General features: G+C 34.4%; 1 protein-coding gene across 1 annotated transcript; it reads left to right on the forward strand.

Annotated features, from left to right (window-relative positions):
* Positions 1-5358: 5358 nt before the first annotated feature.
* LOC127136323 (uncharacterized) lies at positions 5359-6049 on the forward strand. Its single transcript, XM_051062901.1, has 3 exons — positions 5359-5391; positions 5494-5504; positions 5623-6049. Exons 1-3 carry the CDS (start codon positions 5359-5361, stop codon positions 6047-6049), a joined length of 471 nt encoding a protein of 156 aa, XP_050918858.1.
* Positions 6050-27110: the final 21061 nt, after the last annotated feature.

A 27110-nucleotide genomic window follows, 5' to 3' on the forward strand; every position in this document is an offset into this window, starting at 1 on the left:
AATAGTTATAAACGATGGGTTGTCTCTCATCCAGCGCTTCTTTTCCGTCATTAACTTAACCTTTTGATTTTTGTGTTAGGGCGGAATATATGACACGGAAAACACATCGTCCTTCTTCTTTCTTTTGTTTGATAGGAATTCCATCACTTTCAAGAATTGAAGGTTTTTCTTCCATATTCTCTTTAGCTTGATAGTATCGAATAAGGAATAAATCTCATTCAATACTTCATTTATTTCTCCTCTTTTACCAGGCTTGTTGCTAGGTGTAGAACTATTATTTTGTTGAAGATATTGTAGTTGGACATATATGTCTAAATGAATTATAGAATTTGGAGCTTCACTTAAAACTATATATTCTTCTATTATTGTTTCTATTTCTTTATCAGATGGTGTGCACTTTTCTTCTTCTTTCTCTTTTTCAACTCCTCCTTCATCAACCACCTCACATTACTATTTGAATTCTCTTGAATTTCCTTATCTTTGGGACTATCTAAAATTTCTCCATCGAACTCCCCACTAGAGCTTAATTTTAATGCTAATTGGCTAGATACTAGACCAAGTTGCATAGCTAAGTTCTCGAAAGATGCTTTCATGTCCTTTTGTAAGGTTTCTTTCTGCCTGTTGATTTTCTGGAAATTTATTTGAGTAATATTTATAAACTGAGTCAAGGTTTCTTCAAATCCTCTTTCATTGAATACCTCACATTCCTGTTTGACTTCTCTTTCAAATTCCGCATCTCTAGAACTATCTAATATATTTTCATAAAAATACCCACTAGATCTCAGTTTTAATGCTATTTGGCTAGATACTTGACCAAGTTGCATCTCTAAATTCTCTAAGGATGTTTCCACGTTGCTTCACATGGTTTCTTGATGCCTGTTGAGTTTCTCAAAATTGATTTGAGTCATCTTTATAAACTGAGTCAGGGTTTCTTTAAGTTGAGATGATGAATCCTCTTCCCATGAATGATCAGTATTGATGTATGGTTTTGGCTCTGAATAATTTCCCGCAATATTTTGAATTAGTGTTTATGCTCCATGTTAATTTGTATAACCTACGAGAACAACCGCAATTTGATTCGAGTTCAGCCCGTGTTAAAAGCTCACCAATGTTCGAGAACATCCCCTATAAATCTCGATTTAAATCTTGAAGACTAATTCATTTTAATTCGTTGTTTGGAAGGAATACTCACCGCCTCTCTCCTAGGTTGCTGTTTGGTTGAAAGTTATCCATAAACATCATTTTCCTTATATAAGGTGGTTCGAGAGTTCAACCTACTAAAAGCTCTTAAGTTTTATTGGATACTCACAAGATCAAATTTTGGAGACAGGACTAAGTCTTCTTGACTGAATATGTATAATTATGGTGTCTTCTCTCTTCCCTTACCTTTTACTTATCGAAATTTGAATTTATGCTGCTTAATTATAAAACGTTATAAACAAGTTTTTAAACTCTAAAAAGTGATCCTAAATGTTTTTCAAACAATGTTTTTCTGAAACACATAATTCACACCCCTCTTGCGTGTGGAGTCATATGTCCAACAAGTTGTATCAGACCCTAACTCTAGTTTAAGGACTAATTGTCTTAGGAGGAAGATGACTTCCAACACATATTTAAATAAGAGATATTTCCTAAACACACCTCCACCGTTTAATGGTGCTATGTTTGAAATATGAAAAGCTATATTTAGAATCTTTATTCAAAGTATTAGTTTTGAATTATGGGAAACTATAATCAATAGTTCATTTATCCATACTCACCAAATTGATGGAGAAGTAGTAGATAAACCCAATTCTCTTTGGACTCTAGAAAAAAAAGCAAAAATACAAAATTGATTTCAATCCCAATTTTTTTTTGTAATGACTTTAGATGATAGTAAACTTCTTTATATATATAAAATTGTAAGACCACCAAGGGAATATGTGATACTCTTGATATGATATATGGAGTTTCTCCAAGTATCGAACAAGAGGATATGAACATACGAGGCGAAGAAGATGAATATATTATTCATCAATGATTTTTAAAGTTTAAAATCGATAGGAACTATATTGGAATGTTTTTCACTAATAAATATCTAAGAATTAAGAATCATAATCGCAATTCCAATCCTTAAATAAAAAGATAGGACTGGAATGTTTGTAAATTTTAGGAAAAATCCAAGGAGTATACTCAGTAGTTAAATATGAAGGTATAAGCTCAAGAGCCAAAGAATCATCAACTTCATCAAAGTCCTATCAAAAACCTCACATGGCTTCCTTCAAAGGAATATACTCAGTAGTTGAGCGATCTTCAGAAAATTCAACATCAAATGAAGGAACCTCATGTGTAAGAAGTTATAAAGAAGAGGTACTATCCAATAGAATCTAAAAAAGAAGAAGAGACAAAGCATTCACAAGAAAATAAGAGTCCACCCTAGGGAGAATCATAGAAAGATCATCTTCAAACGAAGGAGATGAAGTTTGCTTAAAGGCGTCATAGAGGAAGATGATTATAAGGTAACTAAACCTTTCTACAAGAAATTATTTTAAATTAGTACTAAGTTGGTTGAAGAAAAGGATAAGATTAAAAAATTCAACTTAGACCTTAAATAATATTTAGGGTTTCTTGAAGAAAATAGTAAATCGCTTAACTTAGAAATAACCAATATTAGAAACTCAACAGAAGTTTGTGAGACTTGTGTTTTGCTGAAAAAGTAAGTGAATAGATTGCATGAAATCCTAAGTAAATTTACGAAGGGAAAATTAAATATTGACTTGATCTTATCAAGTCAAAGGCCTTCCTTAAATGAAAATGGAATAGGATTCAAAACAAATAGAACACCTAGTAAAGGCTTAAATCATAAGAAAAGGAATCGCCCAGTTTATAAATGTACATGTTGTAAAAGATTTGGACGTTTAGAGTATTTCTATTTTTACAAATTGAAAAGGTCTAAAGTTAATAACTATATACCTTGTGGAAGAACTAACGCACCTGAACCCATGAAAATCGGGGTACCAAATGTGAAACCTTAATGTTTTGCATGTATGCTTTGTAGCTCAATATCTTAGCTAATATTTAATGAAGTTGTTCAAAGAAAAAAGGTATACTCTTAAGTATACAATGGTTTAATTCTATGATCCAAGAATTTACGATGATGGCAAATATCAACGATAGTGAACAAAACAAGTGTTTTTGAGGATATCTCAACATTTATGATCCTTAGTAATCAGTTAACCACATAGTATGTTGCGTAGATATGTTTGTGATGGACTTACTCATCTCGTTGTTTGAACTAACTCTCGCATACAAAAATACATAGAGAACGACACACCATAGTATATTGATGTTCCCTTTAAGGGAAGTTTTATCAAGGTCTCTTGATAATAGAGGTAGTACACTATTTTAAATTCAAAATGATCGGAAAAATCTAATTAATCCTTTAAAATAGTGTATTTAATTTTTATCATCTCGATAAATTATGTTTGCAAACCAAAAAGATGAGTTTCTAAGTACTTTATAGAAAGAAGGTGCAAATTAAGCTGAATAGGGGTGTAGAAAAGAAATAAATTCCAGTATAAGGCCAAAAATGCACCAATGAGGCTAAGTGACTAATCGCAATCAGTTGGCTAATTGAGGAAATAAATTAGAGAAGCTTGGAGCTCATATTTTTAGATCATATCTCAACTAAGCGTGTGCTCTAAGGAAATCAAAACCCAATATTAATGATGGACGCTTAATATCCTGAAAGATCGAATTTTCTAATCGATTGGAGCCCATATCCAATCGATTGGAACACCTATTTTGGAATAATTTTGGATCTGATTTTTTATGAGTGCAATTTCCATTTATTATTTTCCATAAATACACAGTCAAATCATCAAGAAGCACACTATAAATAAGTATACCCCTATCACTCTTTTGCATTACATAGTTTTTCTCAAATTATGTGAGTGTGAGATTACTCTCTCAAAATCATCATGGCTAATTGAGATTCATTCAAGAGTTTTCCGACTGAGCTCTTAGAAGAATTCACACCCTGAATTCAAATGCTTTTAAAGAATGTGAAATATTTAAAACTTTTGAAGAGCTAAACTTGTCCACCTTCCCCTACAACACCTCAAAAAGAGTATACCTACGATTACTGAAGGTGTTCTTCTCAAATCTTTACTTCGCTAATGGAATAGTCAAATTTGAAGTAAAAAAGGCATATGATATCTTTGTCATTGAAAGAGTTTAGAAACATTCTAAATCTTCCCCATGAAGATACCATCTTAGAATCCGGAGACAAAGGATACAACTAGAATTACAAGATTTTTACCTCCTCACTTACGAAGTATCCAACACCCTTCATACCAAATCGATTTCACTGTTGGATATATTCACCCTGATAGTCGTATGATCCATTATACGATCAATCACATAACTTTTTCAAGTAAGAGAAACTTTGGTCTCGTAACCCAAGTCGATGTTGAAGCCATATATGTAATAGTGACCAAAATCAAAGTAAATTGGGAAAATCAAGTAATCAAATACATGATAGTGAAAAAGAAAGAATAAAAATGTCTACCGTATAAAAACCTGATTACAAAGCTCCTCGAACACGCTGGATTCAATTTTGGAGAATAAAATTACATAAAAGATGTGACAAAAATAGGAAAATCAATATTGGCAGCAATGAAATATGAGATCATCGATGAAAAAGTGACTGAAAAGCCCTAAAATGAGAAGAAGAGAAAGTTAAATAATCAAGAAGCACCTATAGACTTAAATGATTTTGATTACTCTATTCCACATATTCCCCAAACTGAAGATCTACTCAAAGTCTTGATTGGAAAGATTGACGTAATTAATGACAAAATAGACTTCATAACCCAACACTTTATCCTAGACCCAACATAACTACCACGAGATCTCAGGGGGGCATAATATACTTCCTACTTAATTCAGGGGGAAGTTAATTACTCCAAACAAATATATGTTGTTTACTTTACCACCTCTCTGAGAGATGCATTTTCATCATCAAAAATGGGGAGAATATTGAACCATGTTTTATAGGTTAATAATCAAAGAAGATCTCTTAAATATGAACATGCTTTTAATGATGACAAATAATGTTTGATGATAACAACTAAAGTTAAACATAAAGCAGCTAAAGACGCGAGCAGACTAAATAAAGTTTAATGAGTTCAATCCTCTTATGATTGTACCTAAATAGGAGGGGACTTGAGGGTGTAGAGACCAATTGGAATTTTATGGTTATATCTAAACTAACGTGAGGGGACTTGAGGATACAGAGAAAAATATAAGAATTTGGGAAAGCAGTCGATCGTGGAATTGGGGTTTTGTAACAGAGGTTTGGGAGTGATCGCGAGGAACATGAAGAAATTTGTCAAAGCTTCAAATTTTAAGGTAAATAAGGGAGTTGTTTTATATAAATAAAGTATGTATGTTTTGTTGGTATAATATCCTAAAATGTGATTTTATCTTTTATAATTAAGAATTATGGTTTAGGGTGTTACATGGTAGCATCAGATCAGGTCGGTCCGTTTGTCCAAGTTTTGTGATTTTTATTTGTTTCCTAGTATGCGACAAATGTGTGAAAATTGTGGGTGCACATTTTGTTTTCTAACCACTTGCTAGCAGAAGCGAAATTGAAACAATTGGGAGAGAAGTTTCTGCTTCTCTGATTTGTTTCAAATGTGGAGGGTTGGTTCGGCGTGCCGCTGACTGCAAGAGTGTAGATGTTGTTGAGATTGTGTTGTTTCCTGAATTCGAAGAGAGCATAGATTCAAGATTTATATCTACTAGTCAAGTGAAAGAATTCTTAAAAGACGAAGCTCAAGTGTTTACCATGTTTTCTTCTTTGCAAGTTGGAAGTAAGGCATCAATGGTTGACCTACCCATGATATGTGAATTTCTAGAAGTATTTCCATATGATATTACTGATCTACCGCCAGAGAGAGAAGTTGAGTTCACCATAGATTCAGTACCCGATACTAGACCTGTGTCGATGGCACCTTATAGAATGTCTCCAATAGAATTGGGTGAACTGAAGAAACAATTATAAGTTTTGCTTGAGAATAAATTTGTTAGACCAAGTGTATCACTGTGGGGAGCTCCATTGTTATTAGTGAAAAAGAAATACGATAATATGAGGTTGTATGTTGATTATCGCCAGCTGAACAAGGTTACTATCAATAACAAATATCCTCTTCCTATAATTGACGACCTTATGGATCAGTTGGTAGGAGCTTGTGTATTAAGAAAAATTTATTTGAGATCAGACTATCATTAGATTCGATTGAAGGATGAAGGTATTCCAAAGACTACTTTTAGAACTCGATAAGGTTAATATGAGTACTCAGTAATTTCGTTCGGTGTGTCTAATTCCATGGTGTGGTAATGGGGTATATGAATAGGACCTTTCATACTTACTTGGATAAATCTGTTGTGGTTTTCATAGATGATATTCTGATGTATTTTAAATCAGATGAAGATCATGCAGAACATATTCGTATTGGACTTCAGGTTTTGAAAGAGAAGAAATTTTATGACAAGTTATCCAAATGTGAGTTCTGGTTGTAGAAATTAAGTTTTCTTGGTAATGTAATTTCTAGTGGTGGCATAATAGTGGATCTATCCAAGGTAGACGTAATGCTACTATGGGAGGCTCATAAGTTAGTTACAGAGATCAAAAGTTTTATGGGGTTGGTCAGTTACTACAAAAGATTTATTGAATGTTTTTCGAAGTTAGCTCTACCTTTCATTTAGTTGACTCAAAAAGGGTCAAGCTCTTTTGTGTGGGATATCCAGTGTGAAGATTTTTTTTTAGAAATGAAGAAGAAGTGGACAATAGCACCACTTTTGATATTACCAGACCTCACATAACCGTTTGTAGTGTATTGTGATGCATCCAAGATGGGTTTAGATGGAGTACTTATGCAACATGGACATGTGGTAGCTTATGCTTCACGACAACTGAAGATGCATGAGAGGAACTACCCTACCTATGATTTAGAGTTGGCAGCTATAGTATTTGTGCTGAAGATATCGAGACAATATTTGTATGGTTATAGATTTCTAAGCATTTATTGATCATAAGAGTTTGAGATATATGTTTGATTATAACGAGCTAAATATGAGATAAAGGAGTTGGTTATAGTTTTTGAAGGACTATGACTTTGGTTTGAATTACCATCCTGGTAAAGCTAATGTTATAGCAGATGCTTTGAGTCGGAAGTTCTTGCATGTGTCAGCATTGATGGCTAGAGAGTTGGATTTGGTCGATCAATTCAGAGACTTGAGCTTGGTGGGCGAGGTGACTACTAATAGTGTGAGATTAGGCATGTTGAAGTTGACTAGTTATTTTCTTAATGAGATCAGAGTGAGTCAAAAGTTGGATGTAGTTTTGGTTGATCGGTTGTCATCAATTAAATAAAGTGAAGATGAAGACTTCCGAGTTGACGAGAATGGGATCTTAAAGTTTTGGAATATAGTTTGTGTACATGATGTGCCAGAACTTATGATAGGTTTGTCAAATAATCATAGAGGGAGTGATGCAATTTGGGTGATTGTGGATAGACTGACTAAATCAGCGCATTTCATCCCGTTTAAGACCAAATTCTCATTGCAGGAGCTTGCTGAGATCTATATTAGTATGATTGTGAAGTTGCATGATACTCCGTCGAGTATTATTTCTGACAGAGATCCGAGATTCACGTTCAGATTTTTTAGAGAGTTTGCAAGAGGCTTTGGGTACTAGAATGCGGTTGAGTTCTACATATCATTTGAAGATAGATGGTCAGACTGAGAGGACTATCCAGTCTCTGGAGAACTTCTTGAGAGCTTGTGTCTTAGTGCAAAAAGGTGCTTGGGATGATTATCTTCCATTGATTGAATTTACGTATAATAACAACTATCATTCTAGTATTAGAATGGCACCATTTGAGGCTTTGTATGGTAGTAGGTGTAAGACTCCTCTGTGTTGGTATGAGTATGGAGAGAGTGTTGTACTTGGACCAAAGATTGTTTAGCAGACTACTAAGAAGGTGAAGATGATCCAAAAGAAGATGAAGGCATCGTAGAATAGGAAAAAAAGTTACCATGATAAGCGGAGGAAGGCTCTTGAATTCCGAGAAAATGATCATGTATTTCTGAGAGTCACTCTTGTTACTGGTGTTAGATGTACACTGAAGTCTAAGAAGCTTACTCCTCGTTTCATTGGTTTGTATCAGATTACCCAACGAGTTGGATTTGTTTCCTACAGAGTGGCCCTGCCACCATCTCTTTCGAATCTGCATGGTGTTTTTTATGTATCCCAACTTAGGAAGTATATTACTAATCCATCACATATAATCCAAATGGATGATTGATGCGTTGTTAAACTTGGTGTTCGCAAGTGTACGAACGCGTCAGAGTAATATAAAAGATTATCGAACCACAAAGACCAAGTGTCAATCTATCGTTATCTGTTGTTATGGTGTTTATCAAAGGCAGTCGAAATAGGTGTTTTTATAGTGTGCAATGAAAAGTAAAGTATTGAAAATAGAATATAATTTATAAAGACAGGGTCGAATGTAATTCACGTAATCAATTGATAATCCAAGTACTTGCTAATAGAACTACTTATGGGCAATGTTTCCTACTTTGAAAAGAACTAATTTAACAGGAACTGTCGCTTTCGCGTATTCAGAACCGAGTTGTACTCCCTAATCAAACCCTCTTATTGTCACTTATAAAAAGGTGCGCATTGCGTTAGAGTAGTAAACCTATTTTTAGGAAATATAGTATCTTAACTAAGTTGAAAAGTATTATAACCTGGATTTCTTAACCAAAAGAGGTTCTTACGAACCAGACTCTAAACTTATAAACGCGTCCGAAAATAGTTTTAAAATCTCTTTTCTCCTTGATGTTAAAAACTCCTAATGAACTAGACGAAGCGCTTTCGCTGTTTTTGAAATAGTTAAAAGCAATTAAGTTTATAAAGACGTTGGACGGATTTCGATCTTACCCAACGAAATTGAAGTGCGGGAAAACTTAAGTTGAAAGTTAAAATAGCCCTTAGGTGTTTCTACGAACAATTGTACGGATTGTCGGTTCAATTACGAACCTTACATTCTAACCTTTTAGATTTAGCTAGACATGGTAAAATAAAAGTGCATTAATTTAAATAAAAGTAGTGCGAGTGCGAAAAGTAAATAAAAGTCGTGCGAGTGTGGAAAGTAAATAATTTAAAGCGAGTGCGGAAAGTAAATAATTTAAAGCGAGTGCGAGGAAATAAATAATTTAAAGCGAGTGCGAGGAAATAAATAAAGTAAAAGCGAGTGCGGGAAATAAATAAAGTAAAAGCGAGTGCGGGAAATAAATAAAGTAAAGGCGAGTGCGGGAAATAAATAAAGTAAAGCGAGTGCGGGAAATAAATAAAGTAAAGGCGAGTAATGAAAACCTGCTCCAATCGGAGGGCTGAGTAAATTGCAATGCGGAAAAGAAAATGACGGCAGGATTAACTTCCTTCCAAAGTGCTCCAAACTCGATTACAGACTCTATCACAGACTTGATGACACAATTGTGGTAACACTCCAATGCGAAGCGACTACCACTATAAAATACTGAGTATATGCCTAAGTGAAACAAATTTGCTTCTGAGCTTGCCTCTGTTCTAAGTTTGGATGGTTGTAAAACTGAATTCGCGTTTAGATTTATAGGAAAATAAAAAATGTGGAATTGACTTGGATGCCCTTCAACTTGAAAATAGAGGAAACTGTTTCCTTCTTGTGGCGCCCGCCACAAGGCTATGATGCCCGCCACAAGCACAAAGTGGGGCGCCTTAGTGGATGAAGTGGGGAAACGTGGGAGTTGAGGAAGTTGGACTTGGACACGTCATGGCTTGGTCTGTGGCGCCCGCCATGGGGTAAGCCATAAGGACAAAATGCTGAATTTTAAGGTTTTTAGCCCTTTTTCACTCCTTTTCTCGATCGGGGCTCCGATTAAAGTAAAAACCTGAAAACAAAGGAAAACACAGTAATAACACAACAAAATGACAATAAAATAACTAGAATGCATGTGAAATCGGAGTCGAAAATACGTAAATTTTAGTGTGATCAATGATGTACAAGTTAGGGATAATCAAACTGTCGAAGCATCACCTATGAGAATTGAGGATCGAGAAGTGAAGCAGCTCAGAGGCAAAAAGATTTCCCTAGTGAAGGTTGTCCGGGAAGGACCTACTGGTGGGAGCATGGCGTGGGAGCTAGAGAGCTAGATGAAGGAATCTTATCTGAATATGTTTTTGCTAAATAATTTTCGAGGGAGAAAATATTTTTAAGTGAGGGAGAGTTGTAACACCCCAACTTTAAATTATTAATCTTATTTAATTATTTGAGTGTTTTATGTGTGTTGCTTGATTTATTTAAATTTATAATGAATTATTTTAGTTATTTTGGGATTTTATGGGATTTAGGGGTATTTTAGTAATTTAATAATTACTAAGAATATAGGTTATTTGAGGGCGGAAAAATAAAATTGAATTATTAAAATTATTAGAGATATTTGAAATAATTAACTAGATAAAATAAAAAGGATTATTTTATAAATATTAAGTAAATTAGATTTTTATTAAATAATTATTTAGTGAAATTTTTATTTAATAGAATAAACGTGTTACATTATTAAAAATAGAAATATATAATTAAAATAATTATATAAATTATTTTATTAACTATTGGAATTATTAGTGATATTATTGTTGAGAAGCATTTAGATTTAATTTCTTAAAGGAAGGTGTGAATGAGAGGGTATAAAGACTAGGGGAGCCAAAATGGATGTATTGGATGAATATAAAAATCAATTTTATATATTTCAAAAAATTCAATTTTTATTTATTCTTGGAGAAAAAATATTTTTTAAATATTCGAAACAATCATTTATTTATGAAAAAAAAATCATTTTTTTGTATTTTTGAAAATAAATCAATTTTTTTTTGTGTTTTAGAAAAAAAATTATTTGGTGTATTTTTGAAAAGAATCCATTTATATTTTTTCGGGAAAAAGTAGGTTTTATATAATTTCGGGAAAAAATTTATTTTTTATTTTTTGAAAATAAAATGTTTTTTTTTGTATCTTAAAAAAATTGTTTTAGTATTTTAGAAAAAAATCAATTATTATATTTTTTGAAAAAAATGATTTTTTTGGAAAAACAAATTTTTTTGTAGTTTTGAAAAAAATTGATTTTTTGTAATTTAGATATAAGCAGTTTTTTTTCGAAAATAAATCGTTTTTTTTTGCTTTTTCAAAAAAAAGTAGATCTTTTGTATTTTTTTTAAAAACTATTTTTTTTCGGAAAAAAAAATCAATTTTTTGTATTTTGCAAAATATTAGTTTTTTTATTTACAGAAAAAAAATCAATTATTTTTAATGAAAAATCTATTTTTTTAATTATATTTTTAAAAATAGATCTAATGGAGATAAAAATAACGCATTGGATCATTAAAATATGTTGGATGGATTTGATCAAATCATGCATATGAATGGATGAGTTTAGTTCAACCGATTAATCTACTCAATAATTGATTGATGGATTGAATAGAATTTTAGTAGATGAATTTGATGGATTTTGTCTTAATGGATCTAATTATCACCCCTTAATGTGAGGGGGCTTCATGGTATGGAGAAAAAAAAATCAGAATTTGGGAAAGCGTCTGATCATCGAATTGATGTTTTGGAATAGAGCTTTAGGAGCAACCGTGAGGAACGTGAAGAAGTTTGTCAAAGCTTCAAATTTCGAGGTATTTCTCCATATGGGTGGCCTTAAGCAGTCAGGATAGAGAGAGGTCCTTACCCTCATATCTTTGTATTTCGTATTATACTTCATTTGACCTTATTGGTGACCCAAGAGTTTGACCAAAACCCCTAAGGTCATTGATTAGTGTTTTACTATATAATTTTATTGTTATAATGGAATTACGTATGAATATGTGATTGTTGTGATACCCTTTTGGGATTTTCTGATAACTTGTGAGTTGTATGATTTCTGTGATATTGCTGTTATGATTTCTGAAGTTTTGGGATTTCTATAAATTTGGGAATTGTATTGCACTGTGTGTTTTGGTGCAACTTGTTATTTTCGTCTGTTTCCCAATGCGTAGAAACTAAGTATTTTAAAAAATGTCGATAAACAGAATTGTCTTAAATTGAATTTTTTAATGAAAAATTGAAAAAATTGAGTATGAGGTTGTACGGCTATACGACAAGGCTGTATGACAAGGCTGCACGATTAGGGTTGTACGGGAGGACTCTGGGAAGCAGGCGACGGTTTCAGCCATTTTCGAGTTTGAAGGTTGGTTTGGGAAAATTCAAGAAGTTTTGTTGTCAGTAACCTTTTTTATAAGTTCAGATAAAATTATTATTTTAGAGTTAACTTTATTATTATTTGAGTCAAACCACCAGCACCTAAGGAGTCCAGTAGAGTACCACTCATGAAAGTTGTTAGTGGGGCGCTTTCTAGTACTTTGAGTACTCAAGGGTCACCCTAGAGTTTTTAAGTTTTATTGGCGAGTTATTCATAGTTTCTCTGTGGAATTATTTAAGTTGATCAAAGGGTGGGTGAGAGGATACAAGAAACATTGGAAAAGAGCGGGAGAAGTTGACTTAGGAGTTGTGGGAGAGAGTGACTTAGAAGAAACTTGAGAGGGTGCATCAAGAGGAGCATGAGAGGTTGATCTATGAGGAGCATGAGAGGGTGTATCAGGAGGAGTGTGAGAGGTTGATTGGGGAGGAGTGGAAGAAGTCGATCGAGGATATGTGGGTGAAGTGTATCTGAGATGTGATGAGGTAAATATATGTTTGGTTTAAAAAACATTTGTTACATGTTGTTGTTGTTTGTGTATTTAAATTTATGTATTGTGTTGTTATTGTGTTTTGCTCCCACAACATAATATGGATACCATAATACCTTACTCAGATAACTTGCTAAGACTGTCAAGGGTGGTAGAGGAGATGGTAAACACCTTCGTGATGATATTAAAACATGAACCAAGTCAATTTTATATACTTGGAATGAGTTATATTTTGGATATTTTAAAGGGAGATAATTGGTTGGACATAACCGTGCTACGATTATGATGAACATAAGTACATATTTTATGGTGATTTCAACTTATATTCATTATTCTCAAATACGTTTAATGTCAAGACTCACATCAAGATTTGACTTTTGCGTTAAATTTTAGCTACATGTATGAGATGTGTGTTGAAAGAGACTTAAAAAGTATTGTTTCTTAGACCCATTAAATATTAAGTTTAATTTACAGGGACCAAATGCTTTCTATACGTATATGTCATACCATAAAATTTACCATTCCTTTTTATTTCTTTTATAATTCCACATTTGCATGCATCAAATCATATCATGCATGACCATTGCATTTGGTCATGGAATCCCAAGCATGGCCACCTTATGTATTGTATCTTAACCCTAGGGCTTCACTTTGTTTTACTTATAAACTAACCCTAACTTCATGAAGAGATGGTACTTGTTTGCTTTTAGGAGGTGATCATGTTTCAAATCAAAGCAAAGTCAAGGTCTTTGATCAGAGGAAATACAAGTTGATCATGTTGATTCAAAAGTAGCTCATGTGTGTTTGTCCATGCCACAACCCTCAATCTTCAAGCCATGTTCCATATAATTTATGACCTAATCAATATTTCATCAAGATATGCTCAATCCATCATCATCATGGCTTAAAATTCAAGGAAATATCAAGTTTGCACAAAGGGGCACAAAGTGGTTTGACCTAATTTGCAAGTGTGTCATACCTTTGGTCTAAACTCCATAACTCCTTTAATTTTTATCCAAATGCCAAGATTATTTGATCCAAATGTGTCTTTTGGGATCCTCTACAACTTTAATTAAAGGTTCAAACATTAACTCATCCATTTAGGACCTCATTTGCGCCAATGACCAAGTGGCCAAAATAGGCCAAAACCTTATCATGACTCTTACTTTCGACCCTTTCCATTTTCAGCTCAAGAACTATTTTGATCCCATTATTTTTGCATTGTGTTAAGCTTATGTCAAAGATAATTTGGCCTAAGTTTGACTCAAAATTCACAAGGGAATCAAAAGTTATGGCATTATGAACATATGACCTCAAAATGACCAAGCATGACGCAAAATGCTTGACCAATTGCACAACCTAATTTTAGAGGTCACGACCTCAACTTCAGATGCCTAAAAATTTCACCTAAATATCCTTTTGGATTGATTTTCTTGCATCTTATTCTACTCTATGAAGTGATCCTTTGGCTCAAAGAAAATTGGAAAATGAACGAGGGGATTGGATTTGGCCTAAGCTTGAACATGGTGACCTAAATTCTGTTTGTTCCATGACCTATAATGTTGAAACTTGCATAAATCAACTTGGGACCACTTCTCATGCGTGAAAACCAATTACCCATAACCAAACGCATTTTAGGATCACTTGAAACGACTTGAGAAGCTCCAAAATCACGAGTTTGGCACCAAAATTTCACACGATCGGGATCTGAAATTTTCTAACTCAATTCACACGAATTCAAGCCTATTTCACACGTATTTGAACCCCAACACATTCTCTACAAATAGAGGAAGTTGTTGCCTTCATTTGCAAGCTTGGAAAGCTAAAGAAACCCTGCCACCATTGAAGCCCGATACCTCAAACAACCAATCAAGCTCTTTTTTGATTCAAGCTCTTTTCCTTCCATTTCTTTGCCCAAAATCATTCATCGACATCCTCTGAAGGTGTTTGAAGAATTGCCTTGGTCTGAATCCTTTTGCATCCTAGCTCTTAGATCCACCACTGTTGATTTCTGAAGCTTCATTCGAACAGGTAGATACGAGTTACAACCTTGAGCAAACAAGTTACCACACTCTTCTCCTTGTTCCACTGATCAAAAGCACTCTCTTACTAGTAATTTATTTTCAGTATCCACCATTTAATTTTACTTTGAAGAACTAGGATTCTTCGAGTTTTTGAGCAAATTCTCCCTACTCAAAGCAAACCAATTGCTCTGATGTAGGAAAATATGAATGGTGATATATTTTGTAGCTGAATCCATGTTTGATTCATGTTAACAACACGAGTTCATGATGTTGCAAAATTGGAATTCCAAAGGTTGAAGATGAACGTGTGCGCGTGCAATGGAGCCAATTTCAAATCCTTCCTCCAATCGGAATATGCCACCTAGTTAGCCGTTGGATTCAAATTGTTTTTAATTTCTTTTTTATTTCATTTTTTTCTTTTCTTCCAAAATTAATTTTAAATAACTCCCTTCATAGTTTTTAATTTAATATTTTTCCATAATTTCATAAAATTGTTTTCTACCTCATACCATTTTTTTTGCATTTTTTTTCAAAAATCATTTTTACATTTAATGCATATTTTCTTTTATTTTCCATTTAATTTTCTTTTTGCATTTTTATTTTAATAATTTTTAAATATTTTCAACCCCAACTTTTAAGGTCCATTCACTCTGAATTTTGTTAACCTTCCACATTTTTGTTTGACTTTTGTTTGATACTTTGACCCCTCTTTGATATTTTCTCTTTTATTTTCTTTATTTAATCAATATTAAATCATTATTAATTAATTATTATTTTTAGTTGATGATCATTTGATGTTTTGAATTGAGTTTATCTGCTTGGTTGATGAATTCTTACTCATCTTATATCATTGATAGATGGACTTGAGGTTGATCAACCTTCTTTTATCCAAAACTGTTGATAGATGTTTGTGAATCATCTTCAATACTTTTCATCAATGATAGGTTAGCCCTCAGTGTCCCATATTTTGAGTCCTTTGATGTGTGGATATAATGATCCCTATGTGATTGACTTGATTCCCTTTTTCACTCTCTATACTTCCATCTTTTTATTTTGTCTTAACTATTATGTTGCATGTTGTATGAGATTAACTTTGTGTTAATTCTCTAACATGTCTGGTACATTGTCATTGACCAGCCTAAGATAGGTATGGATTCTATATAAGCTTACTTACGATTGCTTAACATAACACTAAATTGTTCCAACATAATTGACTAATCATTAACTCGTAACATTAATCTATTGCTCTTTACATTATTTCCATTTATTTCCCGCTATTTAATTCAAGTTATTTAAGTCTATTTCATTTAATTTTATGTCATTTACTTAATGCACTTTTATTTTATGTCACATTATTCATCATATCATTCCATACTCTATCCTTTTATACTCATCTATTACTCTTATCTTGTTTGACTGTTGGCTTATTAAAGTTTAATGAACCAAAACATGATAAAGTAACTTGGATCAAATATTAGTCCTATGTTTGATCTGGAGTATTGAAGACCTTTTGGACTCGGAACTTTGACTTAGGATTTAGGCACATTTTCTTGACTTGGAGTGACATTGACCCTGAGACCATGTGGACGCTCTGACTTTCCCTTGTCCCTATTGGACTTTTGAGCTTGTGTTTTGTTTCATCTTGGCCTCTTACATTCATCGGATTAGGTTTAACAAACTATTACACACACATGGATTTCTATTGGACTACCTAACAATGAGACATAGGTCAGTACACTTTGCACCCACATGGCTTTCTCTTGGGCTACCTAACAATGAGACCCTAGACTAGGTTTGTATGATCATGCATCTTTGTTTGTTCATCAATCCTTTCCTTTGATTTGGCTTGATCCAATTCATATTGGATCTACTGAATCCCGTTATCTGTTACATCTTCTCCTTGTGTTTGCCAAGTGACTATAAGTCCCTTGGTCACTTCATGGGACTAGCCTTTGTCACTTTGGAGATTCAACCTCCCCACAAGTCCAAGACCCTTAGTGGAATACATCTTTCCTTAGCAGTCAATCATATGACTCATCCCCACAAGCATCTTTGGGAACCCGTTTTAACAACTTATCAAACATTAACTAAGTTTTGCATGCCATGATCCTTAAGCAATCGAGAATGATGATAGGGGATCTTCCCTACACTTTTCTAGAATATCTCTGGGTACGGGAAGAATGACCCAGTTGCTCAGAGTATTTGTCTCTATTCCTAGACTTTAGTGCAATTCCAGCCAATTTATTGTCCAGTCCGCACCTAGCCTCTGTGGCTCCTCTCTTCAGATCCTTTTGGTTTAAACACCATTGCAATCATTTTCTTTTAGGACACACCTACATGGTTAACCCACTCTCTTGGTTTTTAGACCACTTTTATTTTCGCTCTTGGTTTTGACACCATTTTTATTTCAGTTCTTGGTTATGAAACCACAATTTAGGGACACACCTCCATGGTTAAGCCCCTCTCTTGGTTTTGACACCACTTTTATTTCAGTTCTTGGTTATGTAACCACAATTCAGGGACACACCTACATGGTTAACCCCCTCTCTTGGTTTTGACACCATTTTTATTTCAGTTCTTGGTTATGACACCACAATTCAGGAATGCACCTACATGATTAACCCCCTCTCTTGGCTTTGACACTGTTTTTATTTCAAATTTTGGTTATTATACCACAATTCAGGGACACACCTACATGGTTAACCCCCTCTCTAGATTTTTACACCACTTTTATTTCATTTCTTGGTTATGACACCATAATTCAGGGACACACCTACATGGTTAACCCCATCTCTTGGTTTTGACACCACTTTCATTTCAGTTCTTAGTTATGACACCACAATTCAGGGTCACACCTACATGGTTAACCTCTCTTTTGGTTTTGACACCACCTTTAAATTTCTGTTCTTGGTTATGACACCACTTTATTTTTGTGACACACCTCTTTGGTTCTTCCTCATTTCTTGGTTTTAACACCACTTTTACCCTTTTCTTTTCAGTTTAAATACCACCCATAATCTTATCTTTTTCTCAGTCCTTGTCCTTCGAACTATAGAGCTCGGACTTCCTTATTGCCCTATACAGATACGCAGACACATGGATGCGAATCCTTTACGAGCACCTTCTTTTCTTTTCTTTGTCCTCCCCGATTCCATGAACTACGTGGCTCTGATTTTTTCATTGCACTATGAGAATACGTAGGCATGAGGTGTTGGTGTAAGCCCTAGAGACCAATACTTTTGATACTTGTATCGAATTATTTATTAATAATAAAAGGCTTTTTCTTTATTATGTTTGTTTGATAGAGTCCCTAAAATAGCTAGTCCGTTTAATGTATCAAGTGTGACTTAATAATGAGATCCCATTAAACATAAGTACATTATTCTTAAAGTATCCGTAGTCGATCTTTGTTGGGAAGTGGGATAACATTAAAGATTTAAGACTATTATGTATATAGACTGATGATCACATCTCATGGATCATGAATAAGGAGTTATCAAGTCTTAAACATAGGTATGAATATTAGGAGTAATATTTATACTGGATTGACCCGCTATGAGAATACTACATAGAATGTTATGCAAAGTGTTATAAGTTATTCTCATGGTGATAGTGGTGTGTTTTACCCTTCGACCTGAAACCACTATGGACCTTAGATGTAGAGTCGAGTGCTTTATTGTTGATCAAACATTGTCCATAACTGGATGACCATAAAGACAATTGATGGGTACTCCACGAAGCATGCTGAGGGACACGAGTGACCTAGATGGAATTTTCCCATCCTGCGTAACAGGATAAATTTCTAAGGGCCCAATATTGAATTGGACAAGGATGACACAGTCTATGCCTTGTGTTCAATATAGACATAAGGGCAAAAGGGTAATTGTACAAACAAGTATTATCACAAAAGGATTTGTCAGATCACATGACATTTTCATGTCTTGGGTAGTAGTGATGTGTTGCTAGATACCGCTCACTATTTATTATGTTAAATACGTTATTTAATATAATTGTCAATGTCGCGAAAACCTACAGGGTCACACACAAAATGATGGACTGATGAGAGATAGAGTAACTAAGGAACATTGTAAGGTACGATGCACTTAAGTAGAATACGAAATATGGTAAGGTACCACGCACTTAAGTGATTTTTTGGTATACCATAAGATATGGGCCACATACACTTAAGTGGGATTTTTAGCTTGCAGCCCACACAAGTGGTTCTATAAATAGAACCCTTGTGCAGAAGCATTTGATTAGATGAAATTTTGTTTCTTTCTCTCTCTCTCCCTCTCTCTCTCTCTCTCTCACTCAAAGCCTTCATTCGTAGTAGCTAGCACTGAGACTGAAGGAATTTGTTCGTGTGGACTGAGTAGAGGCATTGTCATCATTCAACATTCGTGATCACTCCTTAGATCTACATCGAAGGTTTCAATCGCCACAAGAGGTAATGATTTCTATCACTCATCATTCCCATTCACAAGGATCACTAAAGGAGAAAATTTTAATTTCCGCTGTGTTTTGGATCGCAATTCTCCGTCAGTGGTATTAGAGCCACTTACGAAACCATGCATCTGATAACTGTTTATTTTTTGTATTTTCTGTATTAATATGATTAAAAGACACAATGAATTAAATAATAAACAAGCAATTAAATTTGGCATCATGGGTGTGTACGATTTGGATGATTGATGTTGACTATGCTTCGGAATCCGACGTTAGTATGGTGAAGCAGCGATACATCGATCGTCCATAGGTTACACAAATGAGATCGATCAATTGATATATATGATATAAGTAATTTTGATGCAAAAATATGGTATATATGATATACTGTTTCCGTTTCGTTCATTCAAACACTTAATGACTGTTTTCCTTTGAGCGATCAATGGGCATTTGCTTAAGAATCCGACATTAGTATGGTGAAGCAATGACGTGTTGATCAATCATACTGAATTAACAATCATGGTGTGTTTAATGGTATGAAATTGCTGCATTAGGGTTCATGACGGTACAAGGGTTGTGCTGTCAAAGAGTTATGCGATTAGGGTTGTGACTGCATAAGAGTTTTGCTTTAAAGTATCAAGTGTTGATGCGAAAATCGACGTCGGTTTCAAATGAATTATTCTTTAAAATTTAAATTTGGTTTATTTAATTAACATAATTTAAATTAATAATAATAATAATGTGTTTATTATTATTGTCTTGTGGTGATCGGTTATGACCTTAGTTTTCCTTTATTTTGTTTTTGGGATTTTATAATACGACCTGCTTGTCGTCCTTATATTTTAATCTCTTAATGTAACACCTTTTCTCATCTCACTCTCTTGTATGTAAAACGATTTTCTTTTTATGTAATTTAATGTTATGAAGAAATAGAAGAATGCAATATCAAAGAAGGACAACCTTGAAGATCTTGCTTGGAGAAGCTTAGATCGTTATTAGGTTAGCTTAGGTTCTCTCATTGGCTTGGGAGAACAATTGCGCTAGGGGTCATAACTGTTTCATTTTGTATGTATGTTGATGCATGTGAGAGATGATTTATATGATAAATAAGCCGGTGAGATTAGAATAATTGCAAATTCCCTCAAATTAAATTTTAAGTTTATGCTTTCCAAGTTTTAGCACTCATCAAGACTAGTATCGAATAATGTAGGTTTCGCCTATGCGAGGTGCATGTTCTATATTAGTAAGGTATGATGGAATAATTGTAATATCCAATTGCTAAAACAATGGGTCAAACTTAACTAAACAAATTATAATAAGATTATATACGTTTATAAGCAAGAGTTGGAAATGATCCATGTGATGGATTGGAATAAGGAGTTATTCACCCAACTAAAATATTCGAGAGTTGTATTAGATACAATTGGAAGGAGTTCCTACCTAAATAACCTAGTTTTGTGTAATCCGCCTACGCGGACTTAAAAACAAAGTGAAATGTGGATCTTGATCCACTAGAAAATCTTCCAACGGGATTTCCCGAATCAAATGATGAGGGTCATTTGTTTTGAGTAAAATAGTGGGAGCATATTTAATTAAAGGCCTAATTAAATATGTTATTTTTTAATGATACTTATATTTTCATATTTTTCATGTAGATTACCATGATAGCAAACACATCTAACAACAATTTGTGATCAATCCTTGATAAGGAAAAGTTGTCTGGGACAAATTTTCTGGATTGGCACCGAAATCTGAGGATTATCCTCAAGCATGATAGAAAGTTGTATGTCTTGGAGAAACCTGTTGCCGAAGAGGAACCTCCTAGTTCTGCACCTAAGGCAGAAAGAGATGCTTATAAGAAGCATGTCGATGATGCCAATGAAACTGCTTGCCTTATGCTAGCTGCCATGAACTCGGAGTTGCAAAAGCAACTTGAGAACATGGTAGCGTTCAATATGATCAGACACCTGAAGATGCTCTATCAAGAGCAGGCAAGGCATGAAAGGTTTGAAGTTCAAAATCCATTTTTCAAGGAAAGTTAGATGAGGGAGACCCTGTAGGTCCCCATGTGCTCAAGATGATTGGGTATGTGGAGAATCTTGAGAGGTTGGGTTTTCCCCTCGGAAAGGAACTTGCGACTGATTTGATCTTGCAATCGTTGCCAGATAGCTTCAGTCAATTTGTCCTTAATTTCAACATGAATGATGTAGACAAAAATCTTTATGAACTGCTAGGCATGTTAAGAATTGGTGAGAAGAATCTGAAGTCAAAAGGGAAGTCCATTCTGATGATCGAAAATGGAAAGAGACGGAACAAAAGGCCCATCAAGCAGGGTGGTAAAGGGAAAGGCAAGGAAGTTGCCAAACCCATTGCTCCTTCTTTGAAGCCTAGTCGAGGCATATCAAAGGATATCACTTGCTTCCATTGCGGTAAGACTGGACACTAGAAGAGAAACTGCCCAAAGTACCTGGAAGATAAGAAGAATGGAGTAGAGACTTCAACTTAAGGTATTTTTGTTATTGAAATTAATCTATCTATTTCTGCATCATGGGTATTAGATACTGGATGCAGTTCTCACATTTGTACCAATGTGCAGGGGCTAAAAAGGAGTAGAGATTTGGAAAAAGGTGAAGTTGACCTACGAGTTGGAAATGGAGCAAAGGTTGCTGCTTTAGCCATAGAAACTCTGTATTGACTTTACCTAGTGGTTTAATAATTCAGTTAGAGAGTTGTTATTATGTACCTGCAATTAGCAGGAATATTATTTATGTTTCTTGTTTGGACAAGTTTGGTTTTTCATTTATAATAAAGAATAATTGTTTGTTGCTCCATTTATTTGAATGATATATTCTATGCTACTGCACAAATGAACAATGGACTATATGTCCTTGATCTTGAAATGCCTATTTATAACATTAATACTAAAAGGATGAAACCTAATGAGTTAAATCCAACTTACCTTTGGCATTGTCGATTAGACCACATAAATGAGAAACACATTTCCAAACTCCATAAAGATGGACTCTTGGACTCTTTTGATTTTGAATCATATGAGACATGAATATCTTGTTTAATTGGAAAGATGACAAAGTCTCCATTCACAGGAAAAGGTGAAAGAGCTAATGATCTTTTGGCCCTCATACATACTGATGTATGTGGACCATTGAACATACCATCCAGGGGAGGTTTTTAGTACTTCATCACATTTACTGATGATTTTAGTAGATATGGTTATGTGTATTTAATGAAACACAAGTCAGAATCCTTTGAAAAGTTCAAGGATTTCAAGAATGAAGTACAAAACCAACTAGGTAAGAATATTAATACTCTTCGATCAGATCGAGGTGGTGAGTATTTAAGCATAGATTTTGATGACCATCTGAAAGAGTGTGGGATTCTATCCCAACTTACTCCTCTTGGAACATCCTAATGGAATAGTGTATCTGAGATAAGAAATCGAACCTTGTTAGACATGGTCCGATCCATGATGAGTAACGCCGATCTTCCAAACTCATTTTAGGGGACATGCACTATTGACAGCAGCTTACACACTTAACCGTGTTCCATCCAAAAAGGTTGAGAAGACACATATTCCATGTACACATATGTCTTACATGAAGATTTGGAGTTGTGAAGTTCATGTGAAACGATAAATTTCAACTAAGCTTGAGCCCAAATATGAAAAAATGCTTATTTGCGGGATATCCTAAAGAAACAAGAGGGTATTACTTCTACAATCCTTCTGAGGGCAAAATGTTTGTCGCTCGAACTGGAGTTTTCCTAGAAAAGGATTTTATTTCCAAAGGAATCAGTGGGAGGAAAGTAGAGCTTGAAGAAATTCAAGAACCACAAAGCATTGATACACCTATGGAGGAATTAGAGCAGGAAACAAAAGTAGTTGTGGAAGAGCAACCTGCTCAAGTAGAACAAGACCACCATAGGTCAAGCAGGATACATCGCCTACTTGGGAGATATGGATATCTCATAATTGATCAAGATGATATATTACTCATGGATCAAGATGAGCCTGTGACCTACCAAGATGACATAACTGGTCCCGAGTTTGAGAAGTGGCTAGAAGCCATGAAATCTGAAATGGATTCCATGTACACAAACCAGGTTTGGACCTTGGTAGAGCCTCCTATAGGAGTTAACCCTATAGGATGCAAATGGGTCTTCAAAACGAAGACTGACATGGATGGTAAGGTACATACCTATAAGGCAAGACTGGTTGCAAAAGGATATAAACAAATTCATGGGGTTGATTATGATGAAACCTTTTCACCAGTTGCAATGCTTAAATTTGTTCGAATTTTACTTGCCATCGCTGCATATCATGATTATGAAATATGACAGATGGATGTCAAAACTGCTTTCCTTAATGGGAATTTTCTTGAGGATGTGTACATGACACAGTCGGAAGGATTTGACATACCAGAAGAAGCCCAAAAGATATGTAAGTTACAAAGATCAATCTATGGATTGAAGCAAGCTTCCAAAAGCTGGAATCTTCATTTTGATGAAACAGTAAAATAATATGGATTCATCAAGAATGAAGATGAGCCTTGTGTCTATAAGAAGGTTAGTGGGAGCATGACCGTCTTCCTGGTATTATATATAGATGACATATTACTCATTAGAAACGATGTCCCTACCCTGCAACAAGTAAAGTCTTGGTTGGGAAAATGCTTTTCTATGAAGGACCTAGGTGAAGCAACCTATATATTAGGAATCAGGATCTATAGAGATAGATCATAAAAACTGCTTAGCCTAAGTCAGAGTACATACATAGACAAAGTGCTAAGACACTTTAATATGGATGATTTCAAGAAAGGATTCAAACCTATGCAACATGGCCTATGTCTATCAAAAACACAATCCCCTTCAACTAAGGAAGAAAGGGATCGCATGAATAAGATTCCATATGCATCTGTAATAGGATCTATCATGTATGCCATGTTATGTACTCGACCAGATATCTCGTATGCTTTAAGTGCAACGAGTAGGTACCAATCTGATCTCGATGATGCTCATTGAGTAACTGTCAAGAATATCCTTAACTATTTGAGAATGACTAAGGACTCATTCTTGGCATATGGAGGTCAAGAAGAGCTTGCTGTAATTGGATACATCGATGCTAGCTTCCAGACAAATAAGGATGACTTTAGACCGCAATCTAGTTATGTGTTCTGCTTAAACGGTGGCGCTGTGAGCTGGAAAAGTTTAAAGCAAGATACAGTTGTTAATTCTACAACTGAGGTCGAGTATATTGCTGCCTCAAGTGCAACAAAGGAAGTTGTTTCGATCAAAATGTTCATTAGTGAACTTGGCATAGTTCCTAGCATTGTGGACCCCATTGATATCTATTGTGATATCAATGGTGCTATTTCACAAGCTAAGGAGCCTAGATCTCACCAGCGATTCAAACACATAATTAGGCGTTATCACCTCATTCAAGAGATAATAGATAGAAGAGATGTGAAAATATGCAGAGTACATACATTTGACAATATTGCTGACCCACTGGCAAAGCCTCTTGCGTAGCAGAAGCATGACGGTCATACTAGATCTATGTGTAACAACCCAATTTTAGTATTTATTTCTTATATTATTATTATTTTATTTTATTTTATTTATTTGGAGTGTTAATTAATTAATTGGTTGTTAGGTAGTATAATAATTGATTATATTAATTAATTTGGTGTGTTAATCAATTATTTAGTTGATATGAGATATAATTGAATAATTATACTAATTACCTTGGTGTGTATACTGTGTTGGTTTAATTTATTTGAATTAAATAGAGATATTATAATACTATGTCTTATTGGGCCTATTATTTAAATTAGAGGTATCATTCTTTAAGCCCAAATATAATAATATAAATGTAAGAGGTGAAGAGAGTGAGAAGTAGGATTCATTTGCTCATTGACGGCAACAGAGAAAGAAAAGAGGAAAAGTAAGGAGAAGAGGGGAAGAACAAGAGAGAAGCTAAGGTTCCAGAAAATTGAAGAGGTAAGGGGGAGAATCCTTATTATTATGGGTTAGTATGATTGGATCAATGGGTAGAAATATGTTTACGTTGAAATCCCTAAATTTCATGGTTTTTGGAATTGTTAGGTTTTGATGAGTATTCTCGATTGGTGGTGATTTAATTGTGTTAAAACTGTAAATTAACTTTATATACTTAGAGTATTGTACGAGTTATAATTTTCTGAGCGTTTGGCTTTTTACAGAATCGAAACCGGATGTCCGAAAGGCCTCCAACGCTGAAAAACACAGAAAATTCTGCATTCTATTTTGTGTTAACCGGTTAACCAAAAGCGTTAACCGGTTACTTGTTAAAATCTGCGCAAAAAGTCCATTCTGTTTTGCGTTAACCGGTTAACCAAAACCGTTAACCGGTTAACACTGTTGAAAATCTGCCAGGAAGTGCATTCTGTTTCGCGTTAACCGGTTACCTGAAAGCGTTAACCGGTTAACACTGTTGAAAAATGAAAAATGGAGACTTTAAAACCTGTATTCAATTTGAAATGAAATCTAAGTGTGCGTATTTGATAATTAGCCTATATTTGTGAATGATATATTGTTATGAATGTGTATATGTAACATTGGTGGATAATTCATAGAGTTGAATTATGGTGATATGTGGGATGTTAAGATGGTAGAGATGATCTTAATTGCATATGTGTTGGTATTTGTACATTCATTCATGGCATAGTCGGCTTCATGGTGGAAGTGGTGAAACTGTGGGTTCACATGGTAATAGACGTTGATCCTTGAGTGGAAATAGGCGTAGCAGACGTTGATCCTTAATTGGAAATAGACGTAGTGACTTTGATCTTGTCCGGATCGGAAGCTTGGCTTAGATTCTAGATATTGAATCAGAAAGCGGTAAAATGTTGGGTTCACATTACGGTACCACATGCATAGAGTCACATGTCTTGCATTGAGTCACATTAGAGTTATGTGATAATTGAGTGTATGCATTGATGTGATTGTGATGTGTGTATGAGATATGGTAATTGAATTTGGTGATGTTTGGATACATAACTTGGCAAAATATGTGATTATGTGATAATTGTAGTTATGTGTATATTTGGGAATAGAGTATTGGATTTTAATATTGTACTCCTTGAGTTGTGATGGGTGTTTGAAACATGTGAAATAAATGTTGGTTAATATTATTGACATGGTTATACAAGGTGTGATGAGTTCCGTTAATTGTTGATTTAATCATTGTGCCTTATTATACTTCTTCATAATGATTTGAATTCTCACCCTTCTGTTTGAATGTTGCCTTTACATGGGCATCATGCAGATATTCAAGAGTAGTATTGCTGAAGTGAGTGGACGGTAGCTCACTCGAGATTAGCCGGAGAGTTTCCGTATTTTAGTTTGAAGACTAGGTAATGAGTCAATGCTCTGGTCATGTAACACGGGGTATATTAGTAGTATTGAACTCATATCTTATTTGGATACGTATTATGTTATTACTTGTGAACATGTTTGATTTCAATTGCTGTTTGAGATGCCATAGTGCCAAATAGCCTGGATATGGTTTTATCTTATCTTGAAGAGATTATTGAGAGATGATCATGGTATGGGACATGAATCATTTTATGAAATGCATGAATATTCATTATTTTCCGCTGCGAACGCATATTCCTGAATATTCATGATAATTGAATTGTGTTATTTTAAATGACCAGGTGTATTCTACATCGATGATGAATGATGCTGGTTTTTGAAAGCTTTTAGTTTTTGAAAACGTCGATGTGACGCCCTTTTGTGTATATGCATGCTTATTTACTTTGATTATATGT

The sequence above is a fragment of the Lathyrus oleraceus genome, chromosome 4, assembly GCF_024323335.1.
Source record: "Lathyrus oleraceus cultivar Zhongwan6 chromosome 4, CAAS_Psat_ZW6_1.0, whole genome shotgun sequence".
Taxonomy (NCBI): domain Eukaryota; kingdom Viridiplantae; phylum Streptophyta; class Magnoliopsida; order Fabales; family Fabaceae; genus Lathyrus; species Lathyrus oleraceus.

Excerpts from the sequence above, each read along its gene's own strand:
- LOC127136323 (XM_051062901.1), top strand. The coding sequence starts at position 5,359 with ATGAAGAAATTTGTCAAAGCTTCAAATTTTAAG.